The sequence below is a fragment of the Brachionichthys hirsutus genome, chromosome 10 (genome assembly GCF_040956055.1).
Source record: "Brachionichthys hirsutus isolate HB-005 chromosome 10, CSIRO-AGI_Bhir_v1, whole genome shotgun sequence".
NCBI lineage: Eukaryota > Metazoa > Chordata > Actinopteri > Lophiiformes > Brachionichthyidae > Brachionichthys > Brachionichthys hirsutus.
In genome coordinates, this window is record NC_090906.1 from 416,979 (window position 1) to 433,397 (window position 16,419).

At 44.2% G+C, this 16,419-nt stretch overlaps 1 protein-coding gene across 1 annotated transcript; it reads right to left on the reverse strand.

Moving 5' to 3' along the window:
* Nucleotides 1-3,368: 3,368 nt before the first annotated feature.
* Nucleotides 3,369-14,718, reverse strand: LOC137900147 (single-minded homolog 2-like). Its single transcript, XM_068744207.1, has 11 exons — nucleotides 14,544-14,718; nucleotides 11,240-11,322; nucleotides 10,358-10,447; nucleotides 10,167-10,275; nucleotides 9,048-9,133; nucleotides 7,706-7,905; nucleotides 7,371-7,477; nucleotides 6,561-6,708; nucleotides 6,304-6,448; nucleotides 5,738-6,023; nucleotides 3,369-4,063 (listed from the first exon to the last, which is right to left on the reverse strand). Exons 1-11 carry the CDS (start codon nucleotides 14,716-14,718, stop codon nucleotides 3,369-3,371), a joined length of 2,124 nt encoding a protein of 707 aa, XP_068600308.1.
* Nucleotides 14,719-16,419: the final 1,701 nt, after the last annotated feature.

Below are 16,419 nucleotides of genomic sequence, written 5' to 3' on the forward strand. Positions count from 1 at the left end.
CACCACCAGGGACAGACACAGAGTGCAGCGCATTGTGCGTGCTGCGGAGAAGGTGATCGGCTGCAAGCTGCCATCGCTCCAGGACCTGTGTGTCTCCAGGACTCGGAGGCGTGCAGGTCGGATCACAGCCGACCATTCTCACCCTGGACATGGAATCTTTGACCCTCTCCCCTCAGGCAGGAGGCTACGGTCCATCCGGACCAGAACCGCCCCCCACAAGAACAGCTTATTCCCCTCTGCTGTAAAACTCATGAACACTTAACAACTCTATAGTGGACTAATGGACAATCAATAATTCTGTATCGGACTCATGACCACTTTACAACTGGTATCTCGCACTGTGTGATTGTGATAATTTTACTGCTGCTGATCCACTCCTGATGCTGCTGTTTTTGCGGTGGGTTCTGTATTCATTTGTTTTTAACTTATTGTATTTTGCGGCGTACCCTGCAGTGTAGCGCTGTAGCTCTCATTTCATTATTTCTGGTTACCTTATCTTACATGTTGCACGATTGCACCGGGAAGAAATCCCAGTTTGTGAACCGTTATTGACAATGGCAATAAACCGATTCTGAATAGGAGCAGGATTCAATATGTTTTATAATGGAGGAGATGGAAAGAGGAATGGAGGAGGAGTTATCCTGAAGGAGGAGTTGGTGCAGAGTGTTCTAGAGGAGAAGGAGAAGTTCTTACGCTCCACAGGTAGGAGGTGAGTTAGAGGAGAAGGAGAAGTTCTGGAGTGACTTAGATGAAGTGGTTCAGAGCATCCTAGCAGTGAGAGAGTTCTGATTGGAGCAGACCTCAATGGGCGTGTTGGTGAAGGAAATACAGGAGATGAAGAAGTGATGGACAAGTTTGGTGTTCAGGACAGGAACCTGGAAGGACAGATGGTGGTGGACTTTACCAAAAGGATGGACACGGCAGTAGTTAACATTTATTTCCAGAAGAGACTAGAACATAGGGATGCGGAGGATGTTCAGCATGTTGGAGTGATGAAGGATACAGATGGGAAGGTGTTGGCAGAGGCCGGTAGTGTGTAGGAAGATGCAATAAGTATTTTGAGGAATTAATTAATGAGCAAAATGAGAGAGAACAAAGGAGAGTAGACCCGGGAGACATACAGAGTTGTGGAATCTATAGGAGGATAAAGCTGATGAGATACGATGACGTTATGGGAAAAGGTGTTTGAGGCTAGACTAAGGACAGAAGTGAGTATTTGTGAGCAGCAGTGTGGCTTTATGCCAAGGAAGAGTACCACAGACGCAACGTTAGCGTTGAGGCTAGCAATGGAGAAGAACAGGGAAGGTCAGGAGGAGCTGCATTGTGTCTCTGTAGATCTAGAGAAAGGCTAGGACAGGATGTCCAGAGAGGAACTGTAGTACTGCATGAGGTACTGTGGTACTGCATGAGGTACTGTAGTACTGCATGAGGAAGTCTGGAGTGGCAGAGAAGTATGTCAGAGCAGTTCAGGACATGCAGGACAGCAGTGAAGTGTGCAGTAGGAGTAACAGGGGAGTTTAGGTTAGAGGTGGGATGCATCAGAGATCAGCTTTGAGACCCTTTTTGGTTGCCATGGTGATGGTTAGACTAACAGATGAGGTGAGACAGGAAGCTCCTCTGAATATGATGTTTGCAGATGACATTGTGATCTGCAGGTAGAGGAGAATCTAGAGAAGTGGAGGTCTGCTCTAGAAAAGAGAGGAATGAAGGTGAGCAGGAGTAAAACAGAGTACATGTGTGTACATGAGGAGGTCCCAGGGGGGACGGTGAAGCTACAAGGAATAGACGTAAAGAAGGGAGAGGACTTCAGGTACCTCGGGTCAACAGAGCAGAGTGATGGAGAGAATGTGGAAAGGAGGTGAAGAATCGTGTGCAGGCAGGCTGGAACGGGGGAGGAGAGTATCAGGTGTGCTCTGTGATAGGACGAAGGGACAGGTCTACAAGACAGTGGTGAGGACAGCCATGATGGACGGCTCAGAGACAGTGGTGAGGACAGCCATGATGGACGGCTTAGAGACAGTGGTGAGGACAGCCATGATGGACGGCTTAGAGACAGTGGTGAGGACAGCCATGATGGACGGCTTAGAGACAGTGGTGAGGACAGCCATGATGGACGGCTTAGAGACAGTGGTGAGGACAGCCATGATGGACGGCTTAGAGACAGTGGTGAGGACAGCCATGATGGATGGCTTAGAGACAGTGGTGAGGACAGCCATGATGGACGGCTTAGAGACAGTGGCTCTGAGGGAAAGACAGGAGGCGGAGCTAGAAGTGGAGGAGATGAAGATGCTGCAGGTTCTCCTTGGGATTATCCAGGTTGGACAGGACTAGAAATGAGACAATAAGAGGGACAGTGAAGGTTAGACGTTTTGGAGACAAGGTCAGAGAGACCAGACTTTGATGGTTTGGACATGTCCAGAGGAGAGACAGGGACTATATCGGTAGAAGGATGCTGAGGATGGAACGGCCAGGGAACAGGACTAGAGGACAACCCAGGAGAAGAGACATGGACGTAGTGAGGGAGGACATGAGAGTGGCTGGTGTTGGGGAGGACGATGCAAAGGACAGGACTAGAGGACGACCCAGGAGAAGAGACATGGACGCGGTGAGGGAGGACGATGTCCAAACTATGCTTTGTTGTAGTTCATAGGCCATTCCCGAACCAAGAGTCTAAATTAATTTCAAGAAAAGGAATATCTTAATCACATTTCTGTCCAATGAAATAGGCTTTCCTGTTGTAGCATAGAGTTGTGTTTGCTCATACTAAAGCTTTTGTGCTACACTTGGTCCATTTTTAATCTTGAGGGATTGTTGGTTATCAAAATCTCATCAAAAATAGATCAAGGTATGCTGAGCTTTTCCACTTTATTATTTTCAGTTTATTTTGCTTTGACGACAAAAATCAAACGACAAAAAAGTCATATGTGGATCATTAATCAGCAGATAAGTGTTTGATTCCTGGCTCAGCTACATGTAGCAAAGGCAGAAGTGCAGAGCCTGAACCTGAACCAGCAGCAGTCTCATTCATAAATATTGGTGAGGGGGAGAGGATGCCGGTTGTACAGCGCAGTGAGTCCAGTCACCAAAGAGCAGTAAATCACAGATTTAAAATAACAAACATCTGTAAATCCATCATCTGTGCCCACAAAAAGCACCCACTAATCCAAATGATCCATCCTGCAGGTTCTGGTTACTCCCACAATAACAAAATAAAACATTAAACTGCTGCATTTGGTCATGCAAGATAATTATTAAATGCATGTTATAGCCAAAACATATCTAGGAATAATTAAGGAAATAATTTGGGCTCAGATTATGACGAGTTCTTCAGCCATGAATGTTAGCTTGTGTACCTTCAGTCCAGGCCCTCAGGATCTCATGGGCCACCTCTCATTTGTTATGATGACGGATGTGCCGCTGTAAAGAGGGATCTCGGGTGATGAGCTGGAGCTGGGGCTCTGATTGGTGGAGCTGTAGCGGGCCGTCCCTTTATTGTGGTAACCATGGCTGTCGATGAAGCTGTTCAGTCTGTGGCTTTTCACACAGCTATGTTTGCTCGAGACGTCGTGAATGTTTCGAGACATGTCTGGAGCTTTGGCTCCACAGCTCACACCAAACGGCGTCCCCTTCAGCATTCTTCTGGTCTCCTCAGCAGGCCTTGGCTCCATGGCACCTTCATATTTCTGATGACCATCGGCATATTGCGGAAACCCCGGGCAGCTGTGAGGAACCTCCATCCTGCACAGCCTCCTCTGCTCGAGTGGCATCTGCACAGGGAGAGGCTGGCCCACACTGTGCAGCAAAAACCCCCGCTCTCCTCGACCCAGAACCAGGCCACTGAGAAAAGGGCATGCCAAGACAGCCAGGTCCCCCTGAGGCCCCTCGGGACTTTTTGTGTAACGTCCGGCACCCTGGCTTAAAGGCTTGCTCTCCATGGTGGCATGAAGGTGGGGGCGATGAGCACCCTCAGACACCTCGCTGTGGATCACGGAGTGGGGCTCGTGGGATTCTTCCTTCAGATTGCGGTCAGAACAGTGGTGGCGGATCTCATCCCGAAGTGGGCCTGATGAGGAAAGCATCAATTAGACATACACATGCTGGTCCTCTGTTGAGGATTCGATTGATTATAGATCCTGACTATAATGTTTAAAAAGTCGATCAGTCGGTGAGACTTCAGACGTGCCGTAAGGACATGAACTCCTGGATGACCGAGAACTTCCTGTTATTAAATCTAAATAAAACTGAGGTTCTGGTTCTTGGGACAAAGCATCTCAGAAATGTTTGTTCTCGTGTTGTATTTGAACTAGATGGCGTCTCAGTGTCCACCAGCACCACGTCCAAGAATCTGGGGGTAATCTTTGATCAGGACCTGTCCTTTCAGTCCCAGATAAAGCATATCTCAAGGACTGCGTTCTTTCACCTTCGGAATATTTCAAAGGTCAGGCACCTACTAACCCGAAAAGATGCAGAACAAATAGTCCATGCTTTGGTGACTTCCAGACTGGATTACTGCAACTCCTTACTGTCCGGCTGCCCAAAAAGGTCTATTAAACATCTCCAGCTGATCCAGAACGCAGCAGCTCGTGTTCTGATCCAGAACGCAGCAGCTCGTGTTCTGATCCAGAACGCAGCAGCTCGGGTTCTGATCCAGAACGCAGCAGCTCGTGTTCTGATCCAGAACGCAGCAGCTCGTGTTCTGATCCAGAACGCAGCAGCTCGGGTTCTGATCCAGAACGCAGCAGCTCGGGTTCTGATCCAGAACGCAGCAGCTCGGGTTCTGATCCAGAACGCAGCAGCCCGTGTTCTGATCCAGAACGCAGCAGCTCGGGTTCTGATCCAGAACGCAGCAGCTCGGGTTCTAACAGGAACCAGACTGAGAGAACACATTTCCCCTGTTCTGGCGTCTCTGCATTGGCTTCCTGTTAGGGAACGGATTGAATATAAAATCCTTCTACTCACTTTTAAAGCCCTCAACAGCCAGGCCCCTCCTTACCTTACAGAGCTCATAAACTAAAGACTTCCCTTTTTAAACAATCTTATAGTTAATCGATACAGTAATCAATATGATTACTCTGATTATTCATGTTATAAATATATGTCAGTAATCTCTCTCTCTTCCTGTAGTCTTGTGCTCTCTCTCCCTCTGTTTGTCCCTCTTTCTGTCTCTGTCTGCAGGTCATTCTGTCCGTGGTGCTGCAGAACCTGCAGGTCTTTCTCTGCTACACCTGTAAAGTGCCTTGAGATAACATTTTCTTATGATCTGGAGCTATAGAAATAAAATGTAATTGAATTTTCTTAAATGTATGGCTGTCCTTGGGTTTAACTGCAAGTTCAGACTGAAGATAACTGAATGAATGAATGAATTTTATTCCGCTTCAGTTTTCAATGGGACCGAGACAAAGGGCAACATTTCAAAGGCTTTGTAACCCTGATGAACTGAAAGGGGGTCGATTGAAGCAAATGGCGCTTTTCTTACAATAACATCCAAAAAACTATTTTATTTTTCCCTTCTCCTCCTCAGGACTATGTCAGTGCACAATCTGTTTTTGTGGCAGTCCAATTCTTTAGGAAATTACTCAATATCTCTATATATATCCATACATACAGTAATAATATTAATACTATTCTTATATGCATTTCCCACTCGGCCATGTATTAATTGTAATTATATTCGGGTCTTCAGGATGTGGAAACGACTGAGGTTTAATGGTGTGACTTTATAAATTGCAGAGTGTACCTCTATATTTGTTGGTAAGTGTGGCACTGCCAGCGTTCCACCCAGCATGGCCCCCGCTGTGCAGGGCCAGATGATAGGAGGGGCCGGCACTCTCGGCCTCTGCAGGCTGAGGTTTACGGTTGACCTGACTGTACGCTGGGTCGCTGCACACCTGGTCTACTTCTGGACTCAAGGGGGAGGCCGCCCCCCTGCAGGGGCCCACTGGCTGCAGGGATTTCTCATTCCACACCCCCATGTGGAGTGAGCAGCTCGAGTCGTCTGACGGGAAGAGGCTAGTGACGTGCAGCTATCGATACACACACATCCAACAGTATCGAGCGTGTTACTGGAATACACGTTTGCTGCTGCGAGCACATTTGCAGTTCTTCATCTCGCTGCACGTTCAGAACAGACGTGTTCTACTTGCATTGTGCAGAAGACGGAGGGAGATTTTAGCATATCTCGTTTACTCAAATAAATACTGGCTCAAGGAAAAGCGACAGACAGGCAGCTGATAGATAGATAGGTATCTACCTCCCTAGGTAGATAGGTCGGTTGGTTGATTGATTGATCGGTTGATCCCTCACCTCAGGATATGGAGTTGTTCTGACTTTCATCTTCACTTCTTTCGCTCTGAGTTGTTTGTGCTGGTCCTGAGAGGAAGTACGACTGAGACCAGGCGGGGCTCGATTCTGGTCTTCAGACAACTGCAGCTCTTTGCACTCGATGTCACTAGACATGAATACACGGGGTATCTTTGTATCAGTATAAATACACAGAGTATCTTTGTATCAGTTCAACTGGAGTTTTACATGGAGATTTGCAGCAGGGGACGCCGACTCACCTCAGGACGTAGTTCACGCTGACGATGCAGTGCGGTCTGGAGGAGCGACTATTGTGTACAATGGTGGCATAGCTCTGCACCCAAAGCCAGCCTCCATGCTTGGACAACAAGCGGTAGTACTTAGTGGTGATCTGCCCCTTCACGAGTACTATGCACAACACAAAGTGTCAACATCAGTCCCTCAGAAAGAAGCAGATATTTATCTGTAGCGTTCCATAACTGATTATTGGCCCTTGGCAGTCGCAGCTTGACCCGCTAAAAAGGCAGCACGTGCTGCATCAGACATGATTCTGAATCCAGCTGCTGCTGCATCAGACGTGATTCTGAATCCAGCTGCTGCTGCATCAGACGTGATTCTGAATCCAGCTGCTGCTGCATCAGACGTGATTCTGAATCCAGCTGCTGCTGCATCAGACGTGATTCTGAATCCAGCTGCTGCTGCATCAGAGGTGATTCTGAATCCAGCTGCTGCTGCATCAGAGGTGATTCAGACGTGATTCTGAATCCAGCTGCTGCTGCATCAGACGTGATTCTGAATCCAGCTGCTGCTGCATCAGAGGTGATTCTGAATCCAGCTGCTGCTGCATCAGAGGTGATCTGAATCAGACGTGATTCTGAATCCAGCTGCTGCTGCATCAGACGCGATTCTGAATCCAGCTGCTGCTGCATCAGACGCGATTCTGAATCCAGCTGCTGCTGCATCAGACGTGATTCTGAATCCAGCTGCTTTGCATTGGACAGGTGTTTTTAATGTCCATGCCACAGCTTCTGAAGATTTCATCACTTGCCCTTTCAAAAGTCAGGACTCACATAAATGGTGAGCGTAGCGTAGCTGGAAAACGTCGCAGGCATGGACCAGGTGGTACAAAGTCTTCTCGATCAGGTCCTGAGGCTCAAAGCCAGTCAGTGCTGCCACCCTGGGGTTTACCAGCAACGGGAGAGTGACCGTTAGAACACAATCTAACGGTCAGGGGCAGATCCAGCATTCACGAAGCTCATTGCCAACACACTGTACAGCTAATCCTTGTTTCTACATATTTCTACATCCTTAGAACATATCATCTATCTATGACATTTTTCAAAGCTGTCTCTGTTGCCTATTTAATGGTTTCATACAGTCATGGTCTTCTCTCAGTCCATCGTACCTCGTGTCCAGGAAAATGAGCTTTAAGTCCAAGCTGGCCCTGAACATGAACATGTTGCTGTAGAGTTTGATCTCAGTCATGCCATTGGGGGGCAGGGAATGCCCCACTGCCACAAGACCAACAGTCTGATTACAGGATTCATACAGAGCCAAGTCCACCGTGTACTGACGTACTTTCAGGTAACCACTGCAGTGGATGACCTGGGAAGGAACAGCAAGAACACAATGCTGTGAATCAAATGGAAGTAAAACAACACAAGGAGATTTGTGCTCTTACTGACTGCTCAATAGCAATGGGTCATAAATGAGAGTGAAGGAATCCCCACCGGTCTGTGCTATGCTGGCTAACCTGGTAGATTGAGGTAGGATGCCTGAGAAACCAGTCGGTTGTATCTCGGTTGATGGATGACTCAGTTTCTGTGACAATGTCATACTATATCCTCATGTACATATGCAGTATAAGTACATGACATCTTTGCAATACGTATTCAATACATGCAATATTTATTTCCCTATCGGATTATTAAAGTACCGGTATTCTGATTCAAATGGGATGACCGATTAGGAAACCAGAATCAGCACAATTTGTAAAGTTAAATACATTTTTATGTGATCACTCACACATACACACACATATATAAATATATATATATATAAACTTGTCGTCTTGCCCACCCGGGCGGTACGGTGTCTCCTTCAGGCTCGGGTCCTCTACTCGAGGCCTGGGGGTTTGAGGGTTCTTGCAGGATCTTAGTGTCTCTAGGACTGCTCTTTCTGGATGGAGATGTCGGACGTTGTTCCTGGTACCTGCTGGAGCTATTCACCCAGCTTGGGTTTACTGCCCCTACTGCCCCGATCACTACTGGAGCCATGCACCCAGCTTGGGTTTACTGCCCCTACTGCCCCGATCACTACTGGAGCCATGCACCCAGCTTGGGGGTTACTGCCCCTACTGCCCCGATCACTGCTGGAGCTATTCACCCAGCTTGGGTTTACTGCCCCTACTGCCCCGATCACTACGCCTTTCTTCACCGTTCTCCGGTACTCGCAGTCAGTGCTGGAGGAGTGAGGCACGCTGTGCTCCGGTCATCGCCCGACCATAAACGCATCACAATAATGTGCTTGCATTTATAACGGGCTCGATTCTTGCTATTACCGGACAAAAGGCTGAATAAACTCATCCATGCCGGTAAGAATAGGCCCCGCCTTAAATGCTGTTAGCGGTGATGTCAGACACTGAAGAAGGCCCAGTGAGGAATTCCCTTTGTCACATGTAAGCTGCTTGAAACCAGCTCGACGTCACCGGAGATGAAGAAAACACAGTCCGGCAGGGCTTCACTTACTTTATATCCCCCACATGTAAGTCCTGCATTTCGTTTAGCAAGAACACACTTCATCCTCAGGAAGAAGGAGCGCTCCATTTCATACTCTGTCGAGCAAACACAGGACAGTGACGTCACACACGAGCTGTGCTTTTATACTTCCTGGGGTTACAGATATCCGGAATACAAGACTAACATTTCCCAAAGCTGCGTGGCTTATGTACGATTACTGATGTACGTGTAAAGGGTTCATGTGGCAGACATTTTGCACCGAGGGAATGCTCAACGAAGGTCGAAACCAAAGCATTTTTCTACACGTACAGAAAAAATTAAAAGCCGTTCCTCCCAGACAACAAAAGAAAGATCAAATTAAAATCTTCAAAAGGTAAAGAGATCTATAATAAAGAGTAAAATATGTCAACATAAGCATAAACACAGTAATAACGGGGCAACAATGTGGGAATGGTGTAAATCAGGGGTCCCAAAACTACGGCCAGCCTCCACATTTGGCCCCGCCCCCTGAACTATACCACATATATAGTAATAGCAATTTATATTGAGTTATAGAAACTTATACGGAATTATAGCAATTTATACTAAATTATAGCAACAAATTAATTTAAGATTACGTTGTTTCTACATTGTGGCACGACGTCTAATACCTTTGGAAATGGAAGCATGCGGCTCCACCCACAGTGTCACATTGGATAAAAGAGTCAACTTTAATTTCATCCGAAATTAGAGAAGATCAGATTTGTTTTGGGGGGTTCTGAAAAGGAATTTTACAAAGTATGGAAGCCTTTCTTAATATTTTTTGAAGAACCATCTACGCAGGTTCAGGAGTGACTTTTTGGTAAGGAGTGAGAACTAGTTGATTAGAAGGGGTGTGAACGGAACTTCATTGGAAATGTGACTCCGCCCAGTACCTGACCCCGCCCAGTCTGCACTTCTCTATTTAACTTTATCTTACAGTGTTCAGAGTGGAGCAGAATTTGTTTACACAATAAGACAAGGGCTACACATTATATGAAAGATGACACACACATGTTTCAGAAAAGGTAAATAATGAGAATAGAACGACAGAAATATCAGAATGTGTACTGCGCCGTGGGAGCCTGGGGGCGGAGGTTTGTTAGGTACCTGGAGAGAGCTGATGGTACGGGGGCCGGCAGACACCCAGCACTGCTGTCATCTCTTCATGGTCTGCCGGGTGGATGTACTCAAAGATGCTGTTCCCCGTCAGCTCCACCTGCAGCACACACACACCCAGCATGGCCTCCAGCTCACCACAGCCCTAACACTCAACGTACTCGCACCTGAGGACGTCTTACCTGAGACAGGCCCAGGTGGACGGATGCTGTTTCAGAGATGTACATGATTTTACCATCAGAAGAGACAACAAACACAAATCCATCTAAAGTCTGAGGAGGAAAAACCAAACGGTTAATCAAACCACAAAAAATATGTCGCCAAACAATTAATTATACACACATTATAAAGATAAAGTACACAAACACTAAAATAACATTCTAAAAGCTGCTATATTGAGACTCCAAAAATCATAGAGTTCAAAATGCTCAATAGAATAAAAGCTGTTCAAATAAGGCTCTAAACATAATACAAGTTTAAAAAACAGAACCAAATGTCAAAAAACCAATAAATAATCGAGACTAAAATGTAAAGTACAGAAGTGTAATTCATTCAACACGTTGACGTAACAAGAATATTACCACGATGAAATCAGAAAAACAGATCAAAAATAGGGGGGGGGGGGGGGGGGGGGGTTGATTCATTCAGTCAAAGTGTAAATCACGTGAAATGATTACGCTTCTGCTTTGACGTTTTCTGATCGATGGCAGCTCGGCCAGAACTCGCAAACGACCCGAGTCATCATTTAAGCTGCTGGCCGGTTCTGTGGGGGAGGTCTGTGCTCTCAGGGGGATGTTCTCGTTTAGTTTTAAATCTTAAATCTTTAAAGCTTAAAGCATTAAATGGGGTTGTTTAATGCTTTAATAGAAACGTTTCTCTCGGGGTTCTACTTAATGCATTTACAGCATTCATTCTTATTTTCATGAATGAACAAAGAAAGTCCCAAAATTATTGGTTTAAAAGATGTGAAATAGCACAGCCTATGCTAGCATAGTAGCATTAAAGTGTTTTGTACAGCCACTATGGAAGAGGCCTCATGCTTTACATCTGGTCTGTGTACTGACTTGTAAAAGATGGGAACCCAGATCCTGAGCCAGACTGTCCAGAGAACTGGACCTTGTAGAATGACCCAGTCCATCACTCAGACCTAGAGAGAGAGAGAGGGGGAGAGAGAAAGGGAGAGAGAGAGGAGAGAGAGAAAGAGAGAGAGAGGGGGGGATATAGAGAGAGGAGAGAGAAAGAAAGAGGGAGAGAGAGAGAGAGTCGAGCCATCAAGTAGAGACAACATCTGACGGTCCCAAAGGAAATGAGGTTCTAGGGGGGGGGGGGTGAATCCTGGTTTTGATTCGTTTAAACGCGTTAAAACGTTAAAACGTCAAAGCGTTAAAGCGTTAAAGCGTTAAAACGTTAAAACGTTAAAGCGTTAAAACGTTAAAGCGTTAAAACGTTAAAGCGTTAAAACGTTAAAGCGTTAAAACGTTAAAACGTTAAAGCGTTAAAACGTTAAAGCGTTAAAACGTTAAAGCGTTAAAACGTTAAAGCGTTAAAACGTTAAAACGTTAAAGCGTTAAAACGTTAAAGCGTTAAAACGTTAAAGCGTTAAAACGTTAAAACGTTAAAACGTCAAAGCGTTAAAACGTCAAAGCGTTAAAACGTTAAAGCGTTAAAACGTTAAAGCGTTAAAACGTTAAAACGTTAAAGCGTTAAAGCGTTAAAACGTTAAAGCGTTAAAGCGTTAAAACGTTAAAGCGTTAAAGCGTCAAAACGTTAAAGCGTCAAAGCGTTAAAGCGTTAAAACCAGGGGCCACCAAACCTTTTCCTGTGGGGGCCACATGACTTTACCTTCTCTGATGGGGGGGCAGTTTGTACAGGAAAAGTGTGACGATGGGAGGGGGGGCTGTCATAGACCAGCACTATTAACGCTATTAATAAAATAAATATTAACACTATTAATAATATAAATAATAACACTATTAGTGAAATAAATATTAACACTATTAATAAAATAAATAATAACGCTATTAATAAAATAAATATTAACACTATTAATAAAATAAATATTAACACTATTAGTGAAATAAATATTAACACTATTAATAAAATAAAAATAACACTTTTAATAAAATAAATAATAACACTATTAATAAAAAAACACTATTAATAAAAAAAAACACTATTAATAAAATAAATAATAACACTATTAATAAAAAAACACTATTAATAAAAAAAAAACATTATTAATAAAATAAATAATAACTAAATAACCCTTTCCGGGTTTGACACAGAAAGAAAGTCCATGGAACATTAGTTTTCTGGTCGTATGTGAAATTGTAAAATTGTCCCAAATGAAAGGAAGGATGCGTTTCTTCAGAATATTAATATATTCTCCACTATCAATATTATTTTTAGGAAACAAAGGATCGAATTAATGACCCCTCTCAAATGCACCCCATACCGTAAGAAGTCCGTTTTTTATTGTCTGCATGGTGCCAATAGTGTTTGTAGCATCAGGGCTATCTAAATTGAACTTTTTCTGTTTGCTAAATATTATTTTTGTTCCCGTTTCTACTATTTTAAAATGTTCCACCCCATAGTCAAATCGATCACTTGTGTGTTTTTCTAGTAATATGGGGTTTCAACAAAGCTGATTGAATCAGAATGATTTAGAAACCTGTTTATTGTTTGAGGCTGTATTTCGAGACCCAAATCATTCACCTTTGCTCTCGGATTTGTTATTTTAATTATTTAATTTCACTGAAAATTTTGCGTGTAACATGATCACCAATCCTTGTTGGTTGATGAGAAGATTTTTTTCATATTGTCATTGTCTTTGTTTACCCGGTATTCACCAGCTACCTGCTGTGAACCGTCTAGATTGGGAACAATTTCGCTATTTGACAAGTTTTGGTGCTCCAACTCAACTATCCTACCTGTTTCCCTTTCTGACAACCCAATCTTGTGTACCATTAAGTGTATATAGAAATATGTGACAGCCATCAAATAACCCGTTCTTCACAGAAAAAAAAGTCAGGAAATTAATAATAACACTATTAATAAAATAAATAACACTATTAATAAAATAAATAATAACTAAATAACCCTTTCCGGGTTTGACACAGAAAAAAAGACCATGGAACATTACCTTTCTGGTCGTATGTGATCATTAAAGTTGTCCCAAATGCAAGGAAGAATGCTTTTCTTCAGAATATTAATATATTCTCTACTATCAATATTATTTTTAGGAAACAAAAGATTGAATTAATGACTTTTAAATGCACCCATACCATTATTGATACCCCCACCGGCTACTCATGTTGTATGGAAAGAAAAAAAAGAAAAGAAATATATAAATTTCTTTTTTGGTCTCTGGTATTGTTCAGGGGGCGGGGCCAAATGTGGAAGCGGGCCGTCGTTTTGGGACCCCTGTACATGATGAAGATGAGACAAGGTTCTCTGAACTGGAAACGAACAGACGCCTGGAAGCACCGAGGCGGTACCGCGGGTGGGCCGGCTTCGGTACCGCGGGTGGGCCGGGCCGAGCGTCTGGTTCGATGCGTGATGACAGAGCGCAAATAAAAGCTCGACTGAAGTCATTCACCTCGAATCAGAAAGAGAAAATGACAGCATTTATTTACTACGCATTTATAATCAATCGTTTAACAAAAGAGTTCAAGAGATTCATTGAGTGAAAATTCAAACTATATTCTGAAAAGAAAGCATTATTTTATTATTATTATTATTGGCATTATTATTCTTAGTATTTTGTTGTTATTATTATTAGTTTGCTATTATTATTATTATATTAGTATAATTAGTATTTGTTGTTATTGTTATTATTATTATTAGTTTGCTATTATTATTAGTAGTAGTATTTTGTTATTATTATATTAGTATAATTATTATTTGTTGCTATTATTGTTACTATTATTATTTTTGTTGTTCCGTTTTGTATTTCACGAAGTACAGTTAAAAAGTATTTTTGTCTCGACAGGAATGAATCCGTTCATTTGAAATATTACGCGTTTTTTAACAGGACAAATGTCCCTCCTGCTGCGTCCATTGATGGAGACACGCCGGGACATGAAAAGTCTTTCTGACGTGTTTGTTTGTTTGTTCTATTTATTGAATTTGTTTTAAAGGCTATAAATAATTATCTGACATTGTAACAATTAAATAATTAGTAAAGTATGTGTTAAACACAAATAAAGCCCTTTTAACTTTAATTTCGGATCCTCCAGCTATTCCACATGTTCTATTTTCACTATGATGCAAAATGACAGATTTAAAAATGGTCGTTTTTCTCATGTATATTCTAATGTGACTTATTTTCCAAATAACGGAGGCTTGAATCCCGCGTCTCGGTCCTACCGTCCGGGAACACCGGCCTCATCCGGAGGTAGCTGCTGGTCAGCCGGATGATGGAGGCTTTGTCCAGCTGGGAGCTGATGGCCGCCGGGAGGGGCAGCAACCTGGCCAGCTCGTAGAACTCCCCGTTCTCCTTCTCTCTCCGCGTCTTCGCCGCGTTCTTGCATTTCTCCTTCATGTCGGAAGGTTGTTAGAGTGAGTCCGGAACCTGAAGTCCTGCAGGCCACATGAAAGAGGAGCAGGGTTCTGCAGAACCGATGGATCTGTGGATCAGAACGCGCGCGCGCGACGCAAAGCTCCGTCTGGTCGGTGATGACGTCACTCCTCTCATTCAGAACGACACGTGTTGGTACCGGAACAAACAGGAGTGGTGAGAAGGTCGGGATTCATCAGCGCAGGTCCCGTCCTCCTCCCCCCCTCCCCCACCCCCCCACTCTTCTCTCCTCCTCAATTCAATTCAGTTTTATTTCTATAGCGCCGAATCACAACAGGAAGTCATCTCAAGGCACTTAAGAGGAAACACAGAACCCAACTCGACCCACAAGAGCAAGAACTTTGGAGACGGTGACAAGGAAAAACTTCCTTTAACAGGCAGAAACCTTGGACAGAACCTAAGACTCATGGTGGACGGACATCTGTCTGACCGGCTGGGTAGAGAGAGAGAGAGAGAGAGAGAGAGAGAGAGAGAGAGAGAGAGAGAGAGAGAGAGAGAGAGAGAGAGAGCTCGGAGGCGAGTCAAGGAGATGGATAGGGAAGCGATAGCAAGACAGAGTAGGAGCAGACAAAAACAAAATGCTAATGCTAGCGATATGGACATCAGTGCTGAGGGACACAGGTCCAGGTTCTGCAGCACCACGGACAGAAGGACCTGAAAGAGAGAGAGGGACAAACAGAGGGAGAGAGAGAACAAGACTACAGGAAGAGAGAGAGATTACTGACATATATTTATAACATGGATAACCAGATAAAGGGGGAGGAGCTCAGTGTGTCATGATGTTAAGCCACCAGTGCTGGTCGGACAGAATATTGATTATCTATAAGACTTGTTAAAAAGGAAAGTCTTTAGTCTACTCTCGAACATAGAGATGGTGTCTGTCTCAGGAACCAATCAGGGAGCGGTTAGTCCTTAAACCAAGTCACAATGGGGCTCATCACCGAGTCCTCCTCGCTTCCTGTATGATGCTAACAGCGATCAAACTTATGTAAAGATACTGCAAAGATACCAAAGTAGTCAAAGCTTTGGCTTTGGTAGTATTTGATAGAACTAAGACTTGAGAAATGATTGCATAAGCATCGACTCCAGATGTGAAGGCGAGAAACGGTTCGCCACGCCCATAATGACGAGCCCTTTGATGCCAAGCACACAGCACATTTTATGAAGGGACGTTCATTGAGACTTTAACAGCAAACCTTAAAGTATTTATCACAAGTAAGCAATCTAGAACAGAGCTTTTAATGTCAGACGAACGGGAAAGAGGTCCGTCAAACAACATGTTTTCATCGGAACGTTTAAATGCTGATCGCAGCCCGTCAATATCGATACATTCTCCTCTGGAGCATCCGATCAGAGACAAAGTAAACGTCGTCTGACAGCCGGTACAGAAACAGACATGCGTACTATTCATGGATAATCTGCAGGCCAGCAACCAGAGCCAGATCCAACCATCCAGCCCTGAAGGTGCTGCTGTGCCACCGCGATGCGTTCAGGGCCCCGACACGTTGACACAAGACGATCAATATAAATACTGCATTTAAGCAGTCTGCGTGTTTTGAATTAATGAATGAGAAGCACACGAGGCCTCCTGATGTAAAAGGCTTGAGACAACACAGGGAGGTCGCACTATGGCAAGGGAGGCGGAAGCTGGTGGTCTGGGAAGGG